The 20,618-nt window shown below is 41.8% G+C and overlaps 3 protein-coding genes across 5 annotated transcripts in view; 2 read left to right on the top strand and 1 right to left on the bottom strand.

The window, feature by feature from the left end:
* The first annotated feature begins 616 nt into the window (after positions 1-616).
* On the top strand, positions 617-2,909 carry upp2 (uridine phosphorylase 2). Its single transcript, XM_037239104.1, has 7 exons — positions 617-754; positions 1,195-1,309; positions 1,387-1,545; positions 1,656-1,770; positions 1,858-2,067; positions 2,141-2,287; positions 2,375-2,909. Exons 1-7 carry the CDS (start codon positions 702-704, stop codon positions 2,515-2,517), a joined length of 942 nt encoding a protein of 313 aa, XP_037094999.1. The 5' UTR covers positions 617-701; the 3' UTR covers positions 2,518-2,909.
* Positions 2,759-13,887, bottom strand: LOC119114988 (coiled-coil domain-containing protein 148-like). Of its 3 annotated transcripts, none has more exons than XM_037239067.1 (15): positions 13,809-13,887; positions 12,942-13,040; positions 12,133-12,254; positions 11,175-11,278; positions 10,258-10,349; positions 10,039-10,190; positions 9,883-9,978; positions 9,645-9,820; positions 9,431-9,569; positions 7,992-8,198; positions 5,593-5,733; positions 4,750-4,868; positions 4,126-4,243; positions 3,784-3,918; positions 2,759-3,296 (listed from the first exon to the last, which is right to left on the bottom strand). In XM_037239067.1, the coding sequence occupies exons 2-15, from the start codon at positions 12,991-12,993 to the stop codon at positions 3,153-3,155; spliced, it is 1,797 nt and encodes a 598-aa protein (XP_037094962.1). In that variant the 5' UTR covers positions 12,994-13,040; positions 13,809-13,887; the 3' UTR covers positions 2,759-3,152. The 3 variants fall into 3 exon arrangements, with proteins under 3 accessions (XP_037094962.1, XP_037094963.1, XP_037094964.1); XM_037239068.1 differs by lacking the exon at positions 13,809-13,887 and adding an exon at positions 13,135-13,221; XM_037239069.1 differs by lacking the exons at positions 11,175-11,278; positions 12,942-13,040; positions 13,809-13,887 and having other exon boundaries at positions 12,133-12,202.
* Positions 13,888-14,008: 121 nt separating this feature from the next.
* LOC119114972 (plakophilin-4-like) overlaps positions 14,009-20,618 on the top strand; it is a 31,541-nt gene continuing 24,931 nt past the window's right edge. Inside the window, exon 1 of the mRNA XM_037239029.1 lies at positions 14,009-14,179. The gene's annotated coding sequence lies outside the window, so the exon portion shown is untranslated. The remainder of the gene's footprint in view (positions 14,180-20,618) is intronic.

Here is a 20,618-nt window from a genome sequence, read left to right as displayed (position 1 = left end):
GTAGCCAGAGTTGTGCAAAGTTCATATTCAATGTCAAAATCTGGTTACCGGGTAATCTATAAAAGGTAAAAAAACAAGACAATGATTAGACATAGTGTCTTGGAATGTTTGTGACGAAACAGAAAAGGAATGTTTATCTCAAGCCGTGTGGTAACCGTGACATAAAACCTGGTTGGTATCGGGAGAAATAAAATAAATTGGAAAAGAACCCTAAGGCAAATTTTGCTTTTTCTGTAAGCCAAGGGGAGGAAAAAAAATATTCCAATGCCAAAGGCCCCAAAAAATCTGGAAATTGAAGTGGCAAAAGACAGTTTAGCGAAATGTTCTCGGAGTCACAACAACACGCAATTGGTTGCATGTTGAGCAGATTGACATAATGTCGTCGTGTTGACAAGTCGGGGTCAAGGGTTATCTCGATGTACCCAGTCAAAGTAGAATGTCATAACACGTTGGTTAGTCACGGCTTTTTTTTCTGAGGGCACGCACACGAGACCAATCATTTGCCAGTTGATTGACCCCCAATCCCGATGAATGTTTTTGTGAGACTACTGAATGCTACTCCTCTCTTGCCCGGCCAATCAGCAGTGAGGTCACAGGTCACGACTATATCAACTCTGGAGTCGGAGGCAAAAACTTAGTTGAGACATTAGCAGCAGCGGCGACGATATTTTGAAAAATTTTGACTTGATTTTCTTGTACTCATGGCACCCATTCTATTGAACTCAATGGGGAACGACCACAGTGAATATATCAAGTAAGTATTTTTTCAGTTTGCATGCTACAAATTGGTGGAAAAAATGACAATACTTGAAAAATTGCTATTACATGTTTTGAGGTTTTAAACAAGTTTCCTTTAGGCCATTTTCAAATAGTTTAGTTTTATTTTGTGAACTTTTCTAGACTCAAAAACTCAACTGATCTTTGCTGGTTCAATCTTGCAAAAATGTATTCGAGTTCAAGGTGTCATTAGCGCATAATTAGCATTTTGGCGCAAGCTCCAAAATGGGCTTTTCCCAAAAATTAGCCCCTGTAAAGTTTCTTTGTTAGATGAAATTTGGTAGACATGCCTATTATGAGAAGACCCACAAAAAAAAGTCTTGACTTTTCCAGTATTCTTTTTTTAAAATGGTAGAAACTGATTATGTCATAATCAATTCATTTCCATGAGCTAAGACTTTTTTTTTTTTGCTTCAGACAAGAGGTTCATGTAAAAAATCCCTACTTGCACACTCTGGAGGAGGACATTCTGTATCACTTCAGCTTGAGTACCAAGTCTCACAACCTGCCAGAGATGTTTGGCGACATTAAGGTACGACCCGCAAAAACAAACCACCAACCCCGGCTGCTGGCTGGCGGAAAGTCGTGATACCATATCCTCTCTCACAGTTTGTCTGCGTCGGCGGCAGCGCCAATCGGATGAAGGCCTTCGCTCAGTTCATCCACCGAGAACTGAAACTCTCCGGCGACCCGACGCAAGTCCACGATATTTGCGAGGGAACCGATCGCTACTGCATGTATAAAGTGGGACCGGTTCTGTCAATAAGTGTGAGTATTCCACTCTACAGGCCAGTGCTTATTAAGCTCCTCCCCTTACTTCAACATAGTTCCACGGGTGTCTTACGTGAGCCTTCTAATAACAAGCGTTGTTTTCGTAGCACGGCATGGGCGTGCCGTCCATCTCCATCATGCTCCACGAGCTCATCAAACTGCTCCACCATGCCCACTGCAAGGACGTGATCCTGTTTCGTCTCGGAACGTCCGGCGGAGTCGGTAACAACCTTTCCCCCTTTCCAAATAGTCACGACATTCTAAAAAAAAAATTCTCGTTGGAGATGAGTAAGGAGTTATTTTGTCTAGGTCTGGCTCCGGGCACGGTGGTGGTGACGGAAAAGGCGGTGGACTACTCCTTCCGGCCTCAGTTTGAGCAGGTGGTTCTGGGTAAAGTGATCACGCGTAGCACGGAGTTGGACGAAGGTATCGCCAGTGAGCTTCTGCAGTGCTCCAAAGAACTGCAAAACCTTCCCGCTGTGATCGGGAACACCATGTGCACCCATGACTTCTACGAAGGTACGTGGAAACCGCGGTACCTGCTGTTTAAAGGTCCTCGACGACAAAACCGTGAGAATCCTTCGCTTTTCAGGTCAAGGACGACTCGATGGGGCTCTGTGCTCCTTCTCAGAAGAAGAAAAATTGGAGTACTTGAGGAAAGCGTACGAAGCCGGCGTGAGGAACATCGAAATGGAGTCCACCGTGTTTGCGGCCATGTGTCGCGTGTGTGACATCAAAGGTGAGGTTCGGTGCGCTCATGATACATTTTTTAAAATTACTCATAATTTTCTCACTCATAATTATTTCTTTTTGGGGATTTTATTAGCGGCCGTCATCTGCGTCACGCTGCTGAACCGCTTCGAGGGCGACCAGATTACGTCCCCTCACGATGTTCTGGTGGAGTACCAGCAGAGACCTCAAGTCCTGGTGGCCCATTTCATCAAGAAACGCCTAGGACATATTGTTTGAAAAAAATCCTTGCCCTTTTAATCAATGTATATAGATACCACAGACGTGTGTGTATATACTGTACCTAATGTTCATATCTTCTATTTAGACACTTTGATTAAGTTAAATATGATGTCGACTGCATTTGCATTTGTATTGTGTCAGTTTGGTGCTGCTGTTCATATAAGCATTTTACTTTGATTGTTGGAAAAACAAAATGAATATTACATTATTTGTGTATTTGTTGTTTCTATTTCTTGTTAGAGGTCTCATTCTCGGTCAAAACATGGCCACGCGCTTGTAGCATTGTAGCGTTGAATGCCTCACGATGAAAAATGTTACAACGCGGTCGTGTCGTGATATTTGGTGCTTGTAGTCAATGCAATACAAATAAAGTTTTCATGAAAACACAATTGCTGTCCGTGGTATTTAATACATTACATTGAAGACTTGGCGTTAACTGTGGCCCACAGACTAGCAAAAGCTAACAAGGCTAACTGCATTACAGTGTAGCATCGAAGACTTAGCGTGGCTCACAGACTAGCCAAAGCTAACGAGGCTAACTGCCGCTATCATCTTATTTTCGAACTCAAAAATAGTCAATAGATAAATATAAAATATATTCAGAAGTAGTAGTTTGATTCTCACATGCTTGCTTAAAACTGGAGTTCAGATTTGGTGTCTCGTCGGGGTGGTTTTGGAGGCTTGATGAGGGCCATGACCTCTTGGGCGTACTGCGTGTGGTGCAAGCCAGCATCCCTCAGGGCCTGCTCGACCCGCAATCTGGGATCGGCGACAATCTGCGCGACACAAAAGAAGGCAACGCTTCAAGTTTCACACCCGGCCTGACATCTAATAGTCTGAAAGTCATTTCATGCCTGACGATTAATTTCTCACTGGTTAGCATTTCGGGGAGAAGTTTCTCCAAGTTAGAAAATTATTAGTCATGGTTACATAAGATCAACCACAGACTGCGCCGGCGGCCTTGAGCTCAAGGCTGTTTAGAACAGTCTGCGAAAAGCAGGGCAAACATTGTTTAAGCCGCCAAAATGCTTGCATAAGAAATGCCACAGTGCGGGTCAGCGAGCATTTGCAGATGAAAGACAAGGCAACACAACAAATTTGGAACAGGTGGCGGCTGGAAAGCTTCGGAGCTCAGATACGACCGACTAAGGAATTGCCAAGCCCGACAAATAACTTTTGTGTTTTATCGTAAATACATATTTTTGAGAATGCTATAAAAATAAGACTCCAGTTGAGACAATATTGTTTGAAGTGAATTTTCACCTGGTCGGCCGTGTATGTGTGGAGTCCAAAGAGAGGCCTCTGGATATCATCTTCTCTGAGAGTCAAATATCGATTCCGCCAAGACTGAGTGTCTCCCATCATCCTCTCTGCGTCGGACTCGGCCACCACCGCAACCTGAATTAACAGAATTGCCATTTAATGTGACATCAACGTTAGCTAGTATTCCTATTCGATGAGCTCCTGCGACGATGTCTGCCTTCTGACTTGCTACCAAATGGTGGCAGTGGTGCCTCAGCACAGATTAAAAGACTTGTGGGCACCGGTTCCAGTGACAGATCCAATCAATGGGGTTGAGCGGGTTAAGAGCACATAATGATCCACCTGGTTTCGAAGAGCTTCCAAACGGTTGTCCCTCTCCGCTTCCTCCCTCTGACGCTCCAGCTTGTACGCCTCTCTCGCCTCCTGGCGCCGCTGCAACATCTCGGCCCGGAAGCGTACCCTGGGGAGAACGCCGAGGGTGAAGACATTAAGACCGGCAGATGCCCTCCCTTCCATCTGCTACTGCGCCGCAATCGCACACACACTACACATGGCTCCTGACACAGAAAACCTCCAAGCTTTGGAGCTTTTTATGAGGCTGTCAGTTCTGCTACTCTGTTTTTATACCCCGCAGGCCTCACGAGTCTTCCTTTGATTCACCGTCGCATCTGAAGCGGGGATATCGTCACACAATAGGAGTGTAGCGGGTGATCGAAATACAAAGCAAATCATGTTAGGCACTGTACCGTATCCAAAAAAGGCTCTTCGACATCAAAGTGATTGAGCAACAATAAGAATGTAACGTAACGTGACATAACGTGACATAACGTGACATAACGTGACATAACGTGACATAACATGACATAACATGACATAACATGACACAACAATATCAATGAATTAATATAAAAGCTTCACTTTAAGGCCAAGTGGTGAGAACTCCATCTCCCACAATGCATTGCTCACCTCTCTTTGTCTTGCCTGGCCTGTTCGTCCATGGCGCTCCTCAGTTTGGCCAGCCTCTCCTGATCCCTTTGCTCCAACTCCTCCCTCCTCTTCTGCTGCTCCAAATGAAATTTCCGCAGCTGAAGGGAGAACATTAGCGCTGACGTTGAATCAACGAAGAGAACGGCGGTGACGTCGGCTCCTTAATCTGACTTGCGCAAAGCTCTTTCGTGTCCTATTGATCGCAACTGAGGCGAAATCAGATAAATAGACAAAATGAGATGATATTTCAATGTCTGGCCGACTATGGCGGTAAATTATGAGGAATCACATGCATGGTAAATGCTTTCATTAATCAGTGTCTCAGCCCAGGGGAAAGACTTAATTAAACAGTCACATGATTATGCTCCTTCCTATTCAAGGGAAGTTGGTCTGTAGGCACAATGACGTATTGCTGATAAAATACCTTGCAACATGTCAGTCAGTTGTGTTTTTACGCGTAAGAATGTTGAAAGAAAATTTAAACATGAGGCAGATCACCTACAGATGTACACAGTGGATATAAAAAGTCTACACACCCCTGTTGCTTGTGACTGTGATTTAATGAGTTTGGATGTCGTTGGTAAATTCTGAGCACAGCTACACATTATAAGGGTGTGCAGACTTGTGCAACTAAATGACCTCCCTGCTCCATTTTTTAAACAAATTGGTTACAATAAGGGGTAAAAATTAGAAACGATTCCCCGGTCTTATTTTGTTATGCGTCAAAAAACGGGCATTTCTACAGGGGTGTGTACACTTTTTATACCCACAATATTTCTTCGTCCGATTATGATTGCGCCACATGTGTATGAGCGGGTTCACCTTTTCCTTTTGATGTGCCCGCATGGCAGCCTCTTTTTCTTGCTCCCGCTTCAAAATGGCCTCGGCTTCCTCTTGCTGTCTGGCAGCGATGGCCGCCTGTAACTCGGCAACCTCCTCCTGATGGGCCCGCCATTGCTGCAGCTGTGAATGCACGAGCATTGTACAATTTCTAAACCAAACAGTAGAATGCAATTTCCAAACGGCAAAGAGTGTAATAATAATAATGATGACTCAATATTTAAATCAACATTTTTTTTCTGATACAGCTCTGGAATTGGATTTCTTTGTGCAGGTACAACACATAGGTCTCCTTCAATTTGCATGTTTTTCAAGGTCAAGTCTCTCTCCCCAATTGAGACACTGGCATAACTTTTTGTCCCCCCCAACACACACACACTGCTGCAACATTTTTCATGTGAGTGACAGGCTCGTTATGCAGCAGGCTCTCTGCGGCGTGCCGGCTATTTGAGTGCGGCATTCCGAGCTCGCAGGCAGATTCCCAGGCCGTTTGAGAAGAGAGCGCAGAGGGTGGCCATAGGAATGGACTGAAAATTAAAATGCTCCCGCACGGATTAACGCCGGGTAGTGTCATTGAAGCTTTTGCATGTGTTGAATGTCTGGGGGGGGGCTCAGACAAACTAAACCATTACTAGGTTACAAAATACTGTGGAAAAAAAATCATTAAGACATTTAAAGCACTCGTGGTCAATGTTACAGATGTGGTTGTATAAATAAAAAATGACTTGAGAAGTTTAATTTATTTAAAAATAAATTATAAAATAAAATCAAAAACTTGATACAGCATTTATTTCTTTAATTAATATTACAAATAAGAACAAAATGTATAGAAAAAAATTATACAAATAAATATTTGTATAAAGATAAATATAAAAGTATTTAAAAAATATATTATATAAATAAATATATAAAACAAATATATAATAAATAAAAATATTTGTTCAAAATTGCCTGCATGATATTCAGCTAGCTAGTCTGGAGCCAGCGTATCGGTCAACGACCTTAGCTTGAACATTGGAACCTACAGTAAAAAGCGCAAGTTCTGAATGTAATGCCAATGTTTAAATTTAATCCAGAAAGCACAATGGCAACAAAGAGGCTCTGAAGAGCCTAAAGTATTAATTCCTTACAATGCAATGTTGCATCAAATAAAAGCAAGCCGGCAGGGTCCTTTTATGCAGCATTGTAAAGACTGTCAAAGGAACAAAAGAATGGCTTTTTTTTCTTTTTTTTTATCTGTGCGCTGCTGCCTGTTCAAAAACCTTAATTGTACGTTGACGTCTTCAGTCACAGCAGCTTTTAGAATTTTCTATTGCGTGTCTAATAGTCAAACAATTCACGGTATAATGGAGTGAATCAGTTCAGGAAGAAGCGTGAGCAAAATTGACAATTTTTGACAAAAGATGAAAAGTGTCACACGCCTACTGGAGTTACTCACGCACACATGGACGTACAAAACAAGTCGGTGAATCGTCGTTTACAAAATTGTTAAACTCACTGAAACAAGCTAAAATTGACAAATTAGTTAACTTGAACATGTGGCAGCTTTTTACCACTCCCGTCTGGCTTTAGTTACGATCTATAAAATGCTTAATGAAGATACTCCAAAGTGTGAAAGAAGTGGGAGTATATGAAAGCAAGCGCAAACAATAAATCAGTGGGCTAAGAAAAAGAAGAAGAATGGCGGGCTGGCTGCAAGGAGCAGAAATGACTTGAAGTATCTCGTTCGTTTGAAATGGAAGCGCCGTCAGGCTGAGCAACTGGCGGCATGATGCAACCTAAGAGCCAGTGGTGCTCTGAAATCAATTGGAAAGGATTTATTCCCGAGCCCAGCCAACCTGATGAGGTGAGAACCAAACCAGAAAAGCTTTCCAAACTCATCCAGTGGAGGCACAGGGAGGATTTAGAAAACGTCTGTCACTGGTGCTTTGCATTCAGGGAAGCTAGCACTTTTGTTTTTTATTCTGACTCCAAACAGTTATGGGAGTTACTTTGATGAATGCTTAGCATGGTTATAATGAAATTAAAATATATATCATAAATATTTACATTTCCGTATGATGCCACAAAATGGAGGCAAAGTACAACTTTTGTCTAAATGAAGCTCCACAGCTCACTTTAACTAAGGCATCACGACCATAACTGTAAATTCAAGTTAAGCTTTTCTTTCTCTACAAAACGAGACAGTTATCAGAAAAGCCACGGGGCGTTACTATCGTTCCAAAATTGGCTGAGAAACTGTGAGCACACAAAAAAGCAGATTTGTTTACATGAGTAACAAGGTTGTCGAGTGAATGCCAACAGGCGCTCCTCAGAGACAAACGAATCAAATGTTTTCAGGGTTCTTCTTTATTAGCTCGTTTGCATTTCGTGGCACTTACCTTTTCTCTTAGATGGAAGCAGATGTCTTGCTGATGCTGGCGGTCCCTTTGGAGCTCCAACTCCTCCTGGTCGGCGTCCCTGGCCTCCTGCAGGGTGGCTAAGGCTTTAGCCAGGAGCTCTTCCTGGTCCTGCTGCCACTGTTGGGTCAGAACCTTTATCTGGGTCTGCGTGAAGCGCTGCCTGGCCAACGCACGCTCATGCTCCATCTGCGGGTAGTTAGCAACATCACAAATTTCAGTTCCAAATTCTGACAAATGGGCATTAGAAACTAAAACACAAAAAAGTCTCTCCTCTCGATTTCCTCGCTGGGAAAGGTGGTGAAGATCTTTTGGTTTTGTGCGCGAGGAGCTGCCACATGCTATTCATCATTGTGTCAGGGGGCTCACTGTGGCGGCATCACTTGGCTGCTTTTGCGGAACGCGGCCAATGATATTCATCTCTCGGCTAATAGCAGCTAACTGATGGTGGGAAGGCATTAGACGGCTGGCTGGCTGGCTTTGCTGAAAATGAGTGAAGCGCCCGAGGCTGTGAGGCAAATCATGTTTATTAATGTATCAAAGTGTCAAACTTGTGAAGGATCCCACCCTCTGTTCTTTTTTTTTTTTTTTATCTCACGCTTTTATTGACTTACTGGGACGGAGTTAAAATGGGTTACACAGTGAACCCCCGTTTTGTCACATTACATTAAATCATTTTTATTTATCTTATTATTTTATATTTATATATTATACATTTTATATTATTTTTTTATTTTATTATTTGCGGAGAAAACTTTTAACTTGATTTCCGCTTGAATCTCTCTCCATGTTGAAGTTTACTGTGTTGTAATTAAATTTGTTTTCATTTATAAAAAGCCATTTAAAAGGACAACAACACGGCACATGCCAATGTCTGATTTTCTTTCTAGAAAATAAATTGCCGTTTTCTTCCTCGCATCTCCGTCAGACTGAGCTCTAAATGTAGCATTCAAGCGGATGCAATATTAGGAGGTCTCGGAGTGCCAGACTGTTGTCATGGTGACACTAAGCCATGATGTCAGCAACTCGCCACCATGCTGGGACCAATATGCATTAGAAAGAACAAAAATATAGACACTTATCAATACGTCGCCATCACTATCATTTTGCCTTCGGGTTAGATCTCATAAGATGATTTTGTGAATATTGCAAATGGGTGTGTGCGCATCCCAGGGCGTGCAAAACTGTAATTGCTAAAATGAAAAAAGCGAAATATGGCCCATTATAAGCAAGATATTCTCGCTACATTAATTAGCTGCATGATGAGGAGAAAGCTTGGCGCTCTACTTTCAATTAATGCAGAACTTAATGGGCAATCTTGGAAAACTTTGGCGTTTTGTTTTCGTTTCATTTAACAGTGGAAATGACTAAAAATGATGCAGAAAATGGCTTAAAACCTTTTTTTTTTTTTTGCACATTACCAGATCCTGTTTGCCTTTCTCCGGGAAGACCCTTTGAAGCATATGCAAGCATAGAACCCGATAGTTGGGTATGTCTTGCGTGTACTGCGACAAAGTGAAATTGAAGCGTAGGTGATCATCTGGACACCAGCCGCAGTATCTGAAACACGTTTACGTGATTGAAATAATTATTGCACACATCTGACAACAATGTCCAAAAAAATGTCACACCGACTTGTCTGTTCTCTTCAGGTGCTCGTGAAGACATTGCAGTCGACCGTGGTGGATTTCTGATAATGAGTGGAAGGCCTGGATCAGCGACTCCTTCAGTTCCGGGTAAGGGCAGTCTGACTCTAAAACTTCTGCTGGAATGTTGTCTTTCACCAAGATATCCAAGGTTTGGAGATATTTCTACAGGCGAGGTTCATCTTTCAAGATTGGCATACAAAGCTGATGATAAGCAAGAAGCGTACCTCCAAACCGAGATCGCTAATCTCCTCTTGTAGATCACTGTACTCTTCTTGAAGTTTCGTCATTATGATAGATTGCTGGTCTTTAACAAAAGTGACCTGGAATAAAAGATTTGATTACAATTTAGAACTTTATCTTTGGTCTCTTCTGCTTAACACCTGATGTTGGACTTGTTCCCAGTTTGATTGAGGACTCCTGTTTTCCTCCTTTTGCTCCTGCTCCAACCTGAAGCTCAAGTCTTCCTTCAGCTGACGAACCGGCGCCACGGTGCCCATTACGAAGGGTTTCCGGTCTCTCTCGAGGAAAACCTCTAAACACCAGACCAAGGAGAATTCTTCTGAGTTGTGGAATTGCTGTTTGAGGCTTCTGTAGCTTACCGTAATCTTTGAGTGAGAAGATAGCGGTGTCTTCTATGCTGAGCGGCCTGATGTTGTCGATAAAATCTCGCATTTCGCTCTCAGCCTTTTCCCTGTTTGTGGATAAAGAATTAAAAATCACCGCATGTCTGCTTCTTAACATTTGGAGGAAACTCTATGACGGTTATAAACGGCAACGGTACTGAACGGGTTAACAAAGCTCTAAGTATATTTTCAAACAGAGTGCCATTATTTGGGCTACCTGTTATTACCAGTAATTCTGTTTCAAAATAGCTGCTGGTTAGAAAAAAAAAAAGGTCTATAGTGCCGCTAAGAGCGCCAAAGGTGTGATTTGTTCCGTAAATACAGAAGATGGATACGCTTTGTGTCTATTTACCGTGGTTTCACTCGTCGGGAAAATTAAATCGGGCCCATAATGTGCTCAATGTCCCTCTCGTAAATATAAGTAACCAAAACAAAACACTCACGGCGTCTGATTTTCAAAATCTCCGTACAATCACACAAGATATAAACCAACGTGTCGGATGCACATGGTCGCTCGTTAATGAGTTTCCCGCTTGTGGACAGTACATCGTGAACCTCGGCCATGACGCAGGCGAACAGAACCGCACCCCGGGGGTTCTTGCAGCCTTTGTCACTTCACAAAACATGATTATTTTTCCCCTCCCGTTTAATGTATTCTATCGGCTTCTAAAGCTCCACTGCCACTCTCTCCCACTGTGTTCGCTCCAAGTCAACATTTTCTAATCTTACCATTTCACCCCCTCATTGGAGTTGATCTTCCGTTTCCCCTTTTTTAGCACCACCCAAATTCGGTCAGTCGGATCCCCGTCGGGGTTTTTAAGTGGCTGTTTAGTGTAATAGCAAAGTCAGACGACTGCGGCAGATAACGACTGGGAGTAATAGGCTTCTCTTACTCGGCTTTTTGTAGCCGAGGGCACTCTCGGCTCCACACCTGCCTGTGCTGCCGTAATATGTCGCATTCCTTTATTTCCTTGGCGACACATCGGGTCCTCCTAACCTGGAAGATGAATACACCGCTAGATGAAATCACTGCAGTGTAGGCAGAAAAAGTCCAACTTTGAAATTCATTGATGTCAGATTATTTGATTTAGCGGGTCAACGCTTTATGTGCTTTGGGTACTGATTAGCTTTGCACATTTATCTCATTTAAAAAGTATGACCATGTTTAACAACTGAGGTAACCCAGTTTGAAATGACTGTTCAGATTTACTGATGGTATCAGAAGTGGGATGGCTCGCTACAAAAATCAATGTAATGCACCAGACCATAGAATTCAAATGGAGCATAATTGAGTGTCATCTAAAAAAAATAAAAATTGCACCAAAGGCAACAAATGGCGATATATTATTTACCCTCCATCACTATGGGAGATGTGTACAGAACGCCGAGCATGCTATTCCGCCAGTGGCAAAAATGTCTTATCTGGGTTATGCAGCGAGTGAGGTTGGATGAGTGCAAAGGCAAGTTTAAGGATACAAAAAAAATCAAGAGGCTCCTGCGACAGTTATGCAATTAAAACACTGCAGGTTGAACAGCCTAATCTGCTTGGCCACAAGCACACACGTTTCCCTGCGCTCTGAGTCAAACTTCAAACAATTTTTTAATAGACCCCAGGCAGCCTGATGAATATTAACCAAACTAAGCACTATTGTGTGCGGCACTGATATCGCTGCTCTCTTTCAACCCTTAAATATTACGCAATGGCGGTTTAAATCCAAATAATAATAATGGGTTGACAAATCCATAGAAATGTTGCAGTTTTGCAATCCAACTATGTCAATTCACGGCACCACATGGTTATCATATTTCAACGGTACACACAAAAAAAAAATTTGTTGGGTTAGACGTCACCTTGTTTCCAAACGCAGCAGTCTCTAGCCGTTTGGCGTCAACCATGGCCTGCATTTTGTCGTATTCCGCCGGCTTATAGTTTGATCTATACAGGCCATTCTTCAGTTGTATTGTCAGTTTATCTGCGAGGAAAAAAAGCAAACGAGGTCGGCCAATAAACAAGTGATCACAAAAGATTAATAATGTATGTCCTTTCTTGGCAACTAGAGTTCGGTCAACTTCGATTTTTATTGCCAGCATTTCATAGGAAAGGACTTCGTAAGATTCATGGTCATTGTAGTAAATTCACGCATGCATGCATTCTGCGTATTTTGTGACTAGTTTATGTGCAACACGTGTGAATTCTACGGCATACGGTAATAAATAATATATTTTACCACATTGTAATTTATGCTAGCACACCTATGGAAAGCAAGGAAAATGTGGATGTGTGAGGAGGGTAATTAATAGACACTTCAAGCATTTTTATGGGATAAATAATTGATATTAAGAGCAACTTAGGATGGACTACATTGGGATATCTGAAAGAATATAAAACCAAATGTCCAAAGTTGTTTTTCACTGACTTCAGCAAGAAAAGACAAAGGCCACGGTTCAAATGATGCACTGCGGAATAGATTGCCCAGCAGGCGGAGCAGAGTTGCAGTGTTAAGACATTTATGTTTGCAGTTCTGCTGAGTGCCATAAAGACAGGTGAACAAACAAGCCTTGTGGGACAAGAGCATCAAAGCCACGTCAGGACATTTAAGTGGAATTCCATTCAGGAAGGAACCTCCAGGTCAAATTTGACACTAATTCCACTAACTCACCCAAATCTTCTGGTCTGTAGCTGGTGATAAACGTTTGGCCTCCTACATTCATTGCCCAGGTGCTAGTGGTGTAATTTTGTATTCACTATATCAAATCACCTGTGAAAAAAAAAAAATACAGGAACTAGTCATATAAACAATTAATCATTATTTCTCAAAATAGGGCAAAATAATTGTAAATGTTACTGGCTACCTGTTTGAAGGTAAACAAGTGACAAAACAGTTTGTGAAGAAAACAACTGGCTATGACGTTTAAAGGAAAGTATATATTTTGTTTTGTTTGTAACTTATTTACAAAACAAAAATATATCGCATATTGATGACGTCATCGTCGGCCAAGGTACATAAACACGGAAGTGGCAAGGTGTGTTTAAACGCAAGCGCACGCGCGCCCCTAGTGGGCAACATTAAACATTACTGAAATGTATCTGTGTTGAGAACTAAAGATGCAAAATACTTTTGTACTCTACCATTATATAAGATTATTTTATGCGTGAATGATCAAGTAGCTGTCATTTTAGGCAACCGTGGAATAGGTTAATTTACTATGTACAACACAATGCATATCTCCACTTGTTGTCTTGTTGTTTGTATTCAAGCAGTTTAGAAATGACATCCTTTGAAATGCATTGGGAAAAAAATTAAACCCAAATAATTCTTAAAAAATGCTAAGTTATATTCAAAATGTATTCACAGCATACAACATCTATCTAGCATGCAACAGCAATTTATCTAGCTATTCATCTGTCCATCCATCAAACTAACAATATACGGTCCAAAATCTGGTTAAGCAACAAAAAACTGGCAATTTTTGCAACGGATTTTGCACACTAAAGTTGATATCAAATGGTAAAATTAATCGGTTACCACTTTTTCTTTTGGTGTCTCTCCTCTCCTCGATTGTATCGGTTGACAAAAAGTGTAACCAGGGAAACTGACGTCATCGTCTCTCATTGGTCCATTCAACAAGCCCAACCTTCCCGGTTATTCCCGCCTACCTCTGTCTGTAACCAATCAGAAGTGCTCGTTCCCTTCTCGCCCCACCTCCGTGCTCGGGACTGCTGTTTGGGAAGCAAGGAGCTCGCGGAGGGGGCTTCGGTTCTTCTCAGTCGCTCGGCTATGGAGGCGAGTTGATCCCTCGCACACGTATGGGACTAAACGATGAAGTTTCAAGTGCAGACGTAGAGGGGAAAGCCGCCACCTGGCCAAGCCTCAGCATCAACAACAACCCCACGGAGGTATTTATTTTCACGTCTTCTCTTGAAACTATGTTGAGTTTAGAAAAGTCGGGAGAAATGAAAGCATTAGGGCGTACATGAGGCGGGGATTTAAGTGTTACTTTCTCCTCGGAAAAGTCTTTAAATACTCGCTTATGGGATGAAAAGGCTATGTGATATATTTTTAAGTAATCTATACAGAGGAGAATGCGTTCATCTTTTTGGAGGAGGCACGTACACATCTTCGTGAGACCTTCACGTGCCATTGGGATGCAAAGATGGCTACTTCAGGCCCCTCGTTTCTTTTATAAATCCCCTGGCGAATAAACTCACCTTTAGCGTAGTTTGCATTTGAACACATGCTGCCAAGAAGTCATGCAAAGAGGAGGGCAGGTGAGCCAACGTTGTGCTGGGGGTGGTGTGGGGTGGGGGTGGGGGGAATCTCCGGAATGCGTGGAGCTCGAGAGGCGGGGAACCAGACTCGCTTAACCCGTGAAATAAGCGCATCTTACCGCTGATCTTCAATGACTTTCACCGCTGTCACACTACCTCTTAAATCGCAGTTTTATCAGTGTGCGTGACTTGAAACAAGAGTCGAAATGTGCAAGCTCGGAACAATATAGAGTAGAGTCACCTTTTTTATTCTTCCATGCAGGCTGTTGTCTAGCTCATCAGGATGTGCTGCAACCAAAATCAACAAACATGCCCATGCCAACTCACCTGCCACGGGCAGTTCGATTGTCTGGAATCCATCTACCTATCTCATCTGTCTTTCTGTGCATTAGCCTGTCCATCTGTCTGTCTGTGCAGGTGATGCAGATACAACTGTCCAGTCCTATTCCAATTGAAAGGAGACATTATATAAGACTGAGTTTTTCACGGGAGTGCCTGCCCATTATCAGGCATGAAATTAAACAACCACGTGAATTTTTAGCCATCTGCCTATTTGTGAAAATGTGTCATTCTGCACTTCCACCCCACTGTCACAAAACAGCGGAGCCAATTAACGTCATTGCTGTTAAACACTGGGCGACCTTATTCAAATCATGTTCTGTCACTAATAGAAGTTGCTAAAAGATTTTTGCTATGCGGTTTCTTAGACTTGGTGGCTAGGCTTTACCGGTATTAGCATGTAATAATAATGTAATGATCATTTTTGGCTAAATTGGGGTGCCGTGATTTATGAGTTTAACTCCTTCCCGTGAATCTGACGCCACTTGAAAGCAACAAAACTGAATTGTGTCACTTGAACCGATGCAATGTTAATCCAGTCACGGTTGTGGTCTTTGTTCGGCCTCCGGCTCCCCCGTTGCCATACAAATGTGGGAATGTTAATTTGACAGCTTGGCTTGATGTGACCACAATGCACGCCGGTTGAGTTTTAGCTGTGGAGATGTGTCGTCTGTGAACTGACGCAGAGGGGAATCTCGAGTAGATCACGTTACTCGTGATTCCTATTACTGCAGCCTCATTGCTGACAGCACCGGGTCGTGGCGCTTTAGAACAACGGAAGGTTGGTGCAAAAGGTCTGCTGGTGTTTTTGTCGCGGACCAGTTTCTGCTTATGCTCTCGACTAAAACGACACATTGAGAGATGACAAATGTTCCTGTTGGAAATATGGAAATAGCAATAATACATTCCAGAATAGATTGATAGATTTTTTTTAATTCCATGGGAAATTTAAACAGCATTTTATGTTGCAAAAAACAATCAGTCAAATCTGTCAAGCTGTCGCCATTATTAAAGTAGTTGTTAACTTTACAGGCAAGTACAGTTTTGACTATAAAGATCACCTAATCACCCCCTCAAAAAATAATATATATATATTTTTTTATTCTAAACAGCCAGTCATTTAATAGGAAGTGACAACCCAGTTAAGCAGTTTTTGGCAGGCAGGTTTTCACCGCCTAATTCTTGCCCGGCATCAGGCTTAAAGTCTTCACCCCAGTGTGTCATGTCAGATTTACTTTTTTCACTGGGATCAAAAGTGCCCCCCCTTCCCCTCCCCATTCTTTAGAGGTGGGGAAAGTATTCCCAGCCTTTGCCCTCATCCCCATCTTATTTTTCTAGCCCGCCTGAGCTTATGTAGCACTCCTGTGCACAAATAATCAATCTCATTCTCTCATAGTTGAGCAGAAATAAGTGGCCATCAATCAGATTCATGTCTTTGGTTTACTCATTAACCCTCTAATGTATTTTCCTTGCAGTTAAGTTCAGTTCATTTCGACGCAAGGCCGCGCTTAATGTTGCCTTGATAGCCGAGTTCTTTTCAAAAAGAGCCAAGGATATTGAGTCGATGAACTGTGTTTGTTTTGGCTTACGAAAGAAGCCCGCAGCTGTGCGCCACCACTTTAGGGGCGATAATAACAGTTTGTACTGGTAGCAATCAGCCAATGAGGGGCTTTCAGTTATACTGTTTCTCATTCCAATCCACATATGCACAATGTGCTCCGAACAGAATTTTACCTCCTTCGAAGACACGTACCGGAGGTCAAGGTTTACATTGTGATCCGATTTTAGTCCGTTTGAAATGTAAACAGTCATCGTAGAATACGAATAGTTGCTTATTTGAACAAGGTTGAACATGTTTGGATGTTAGCTAATGGTCTAGTCGGATATGGAAATCCATTCTGGAAAAAAAAAGGTACCCGAGTTTATGCTTTGTTTGGACTCCCCGACAGCTAAAGATAATACGAGAAGAGAAAGCATGTCAGCGTTTCGAGAGATTAGGCGCACAATAGATTTTTGTTCGGTGAAATAGGCCTCCATGGTTTCCACATGCTGAGTCCGAAAGTCAGTTTTTGCTTTGTGGGCTTTAACAGTGAGGGGATAGTACGAGCGCTTCAAATCTTGGCCACTATTAAGCCGTTTGATTGCGTCATGGTAGATGTGTAATTTAGCTAGTAGCCTCAAGCATTTATCCTCTTCAGATCTTGACAGAAAAGAACATGTTTTAAAAGCATCAAATTGAGTTGACATTTAGGTTGAGCGTTCCACTTACAACCCCGGCACTGTTTTTAGTCGGACCTCTTTAGTTGCGGTTACACGGCTACAAATCGCAAGATGAAGACAATTGCTGTAACTTTACAAATCGTGTCACTTGCTCTGAAAACCCGACTTGGATGTAACAAACAAGACAAAAAGAAGTAAGAATACAATATGATATGTTTCCAAAGCTTGCTATGACACAGACAAGGCAGAAAAGAATTTTTTTTAGGTGAGGACAGCTGGAAATGTGGACCAAGTCGGTGTGGATGAATGCACAGAACGCCTCATTAGCGTTAGCTTGCGCTCACGTCTTCTGATGTGGAATCTCTGCCAGTCTTCTCTGCAAAATGATGGAATTAGTTGACATTTTGGCAGCTATTAGTCAAAGTCCCATTGTTATGCAAACGGTGATTACTTTCCCCCAGTTTGCCAAAATGATTTGCTCGGCATTTAAATATGGAAGTGGAATTGTCATATGGTCATTTGCTTACTCAATTCAACAAGATTAATTGCCAAATGTTAACTGCATCCATCCATCCAAGCTTTAAAACAGTTGTATGTCAAGTCGTCTTTCCCCATTGAAATGAATGGAATCGCCATTAATCTGTTCCAGTTAGTGCTGTCAGTACGCACTAACGAATCCATTTTATAATTGATCACCCTGTCGATTATTATATTGATTACCCAAGTAACGACAAAGTAATCAAGTCGTATTTCACTGCATGGTTTATATATTTTTTTGCTCAGAAGTCAGAGCAAAATATCAGCCGAAAATTTCTCATATCTTGAAAAAATTATTTTCTGAGTGTTAAATGTCGAGACATTTAGAAGATCATTACGATTGTGACTTACTTGAACAGAAACTGGGATTGGTGATTGAAATTGAATAAATAACCTTAGACTGACATTTAAAATGGCATTTAATATAAAATAACAAGCCTTTTGGACTTGAGTCTCACAAGGACTTTTTCATATCAAAGCTTGTTTTTGTTGTCTCTCGCTCTCTCAGAATATCGACAATAAAACGATAAGGTTGTAGCCTTAAGGTAAGTGCACTTAGATAAAAGTGCACAAGTCTACATTGGGATCAAAACTATATTTTTCTAGTATTTTTCTATCAAGTATTCAATGTTGGTATAACAACAATTCTGAAGTCTCCCGCCTTGTTTTCGTCTCAGTTCGACCTCAAGTGCCCCCTCTAGTCTCTCCATTTCCAGCCCTTCTTATTTGTGCTCGGATGCATTCATTCCCCAGGTGATCACACATCATATACAATTTCCCGTTGTAGCGGAAATGCTGGTAAATCATTTATCACTCAGCTGAAAGATAGAGCTAATCTTTTGGCTACGGGGATGAGAAGATGTATTGGATAGGAAGAAGAGAAAAAAAATAGAATTGCAGCAATGTCGCAGTTTGGCAATGATGGATGTGATAGCGCCCCACACAAGGAGTCTATTGCGCTTTGAGAATTAGAGTTAGTGGGTCAGTACCACTTTTTTTAACCAGCCGAAATACCTCTACATTGCTGAAAGCCGTATGCAACGAAATTTCGTTTTGTACACACCTAGTGTTGACAAAATGACAATAAAGTTCTGTCTAAGTCTAAGTCTAAGTACCTCGCTTGAAATTGTATGTAGGACTGCAAATTTCTCATCTAAATAAATATGTATTTTATTGTATGTTTATGTAATCAACACATTTGAAGAAAAATATTATTTTTGTAAATGGGTGGAATTAAAATGGGCGTTTGCGCCGTTGTGGGGGTGAACACCACCGACTCGCAATGGAAGTGAACCCTCAGATTCCCTTTTAAATTTCGAGAAACCTTGTCCCATTACACTGTTGCTGATTCGTCACATTGGTCTAATATTTCCAATAATGTCGATTTTGTTATCTCGTCTCCAAACGCCTTCCTCCGCACAGCGTCTGGAAAGTACTCGTCTGTTAAATGCAATTGTCTAATGACACGAGACAGGATGAAGTGTGTCTTCATAACTCAAATGCGGATTCTATTTCAAGGATTTACATCCAATAAGAATCATTTATGTCGTCCGTCAAAGCGCATTACTCTCGGTGGCTTCTCGTTACTTTGAGCTTTTCCTGGAAGGTGTGGTGGGAGAATAATCACCTTACTAAGCTTTTAATGCCTGTTGTTTTTGTACTCTTGCAAACATAGATTATGTGGCGTGTCATTGGTCTGACCCTTTGTTATTTCCAGGTAAACATATTTTAGAGGGAATTTGCAAATTCTGTCCTTAGCTTTCGCTTTTTTTTTCAAGGCATGAAGAGAGTGTGGGCGCTCCGGATGGAAAGGTGACCTTATGGAAGCACTCGTATCCACTCCATACTGCTACTGCTGCTATATGCAGTCGAGCTAGCTAATGATGAACAGGGTGACAGAAACATGTGACAGTTTCTGAAAAAAATAGACAGTCACTCATCTTAATAGAAGGCTCCAAAATTGCCCATAGTTGTGAATGTGAGTGTGATTGGTTGTTTGCTTATGCGAGCCCTGTGATTGCAGATTAAAATGATACCTAAAAAGATGCGATTCATAATCACGGCATATTCTCGGAGCAGCGGTGTAATTTCGTTGAGCAGAGACGCGACCCGCCGTGTGTTTCCAAGCAGCGTTCTTAGCCCCCTTTGAGCTGCGACAATCAGAGCAATCAGCATTCTTAAATGAGCCACTTAAATTCAGACTGGTATGCATGACTGGTAGTCGTTCTTCATCTTTTGTTTTGAATGGGGGTGTCCCGCTGTGCCTCAAAAAACGAATTAGCCTTTGGGTGACTGACAATACATCTCTTCTATTTCAAGTGAGAGCAGTTTTGAGGGCTTAAAAATAAATAAATAAATAAAAAATTCCACTGCTACCTATGAAGGCAACCTCCGAAAATCAGGATTAAGATTTGAACTACACAAAGCCGATTATCGTCACGCGAGAATGTGACACCAACAAACTCACAGCTGTTGTTGCATCCGACATCACATACCATAGAAAGTTAAACATTGTTTCCGCTTTGAAGTTTGTAATTTTAACCCCAGCATCAATCCCAGTGCTCAAAATAAAACCAGTTTTTCAGGTTCCACGCCGATGTATCACTTAATACTGATAACTGTAATTATCTATTTTAAGGTAGAGACGATTAATCGAATAAAGCAGAACCGTAAGGGCACGTCCACAATCGCCGTCAAAAAAGTAAACATAGCTAATTTAACCATAACATACCACCTCTGGCCACATGACTAGGCAGTTAATTAGCATAGTGGCTAACAGCTAGCAACACTGAGGTCGGAACATTTGCTGACACCCACATCACTCACCAGGCTTCACGTTTCAAAAGCCGCATCCACACACACTCTCAAAGTTGATTAATTTGATAATGGAATCGTCAATTAATCATTTCACTATCGTCTGTAACCTGGTATGTAAATTCAGGATGTGCACTTGCCAATATTAGGAATTCTA

The sequence above is a fragment of the Syngnathus acus genome, chromosome 21, assembly GCF_901709675.1.
Source record: "Syngnathus acus chromosome 21, fSynAcu1.2, whole genome shotgun sequence".
Classification (NCBI taxonomy): domain Eukaryota; kingdom Metazoa; phylum Chordata; class Actinopteri; order Syngnathiformes; family Syngnathidae; genus Syngnathus; species Syngnathus acus.
The sequence above is the reverse complement of the archived record's forward strand: the minus strand, read 5'-3'. Positions and strand labels throughout refer to the sequence as shown.

Excerpts from the sequence above, each read along its gene's own strand:
- upp2 (XM_037239104.1), top strand. The coding sequence starts at position 702 with ATGGCACCCATTCTATTGAACTCAATGGGGAACGACCACAGTGAATAT. Across the intron at positions 755-1,194 it reads GACCACAGTGAATATATCAA|ACAAGAGGTTCATGTAAAAA; the intron begins GTAAGTATTTTT and ends TTTTTGCTTCAG. Across the intron at positions 1,771-1,857 it reads CGGAACGTCCGGCGGAGTCG|GTCTGGCTCCGGGCACGGTG; the intron begins GTAACAACCTTT and ends TATTTTGTCTAG.
- LOC119114988 (XM_037239067.1), bottom strand. The coding sequence starts at position 12,993 with ATGAATGTAGGAGGCCAAACGTTTATCACCAGCTACAGACCAGAAGAT. Across the intron at positions 12,255-12,941 it reads CTACAGACCAGAAGATTTGG|ATAAACTGACAATACAACTG; the intron begins GTGAGTTAGTGG and ends TTTTCCTCGCAG. Across the intron at positions 10,191-10,257 it reads CTTCTCACTCAAAGATTACG|AGGTTTTCCTCGAGAGAGAC; the intron begins GTAAGCTACAGA and ends TCTGGTGTTTAG.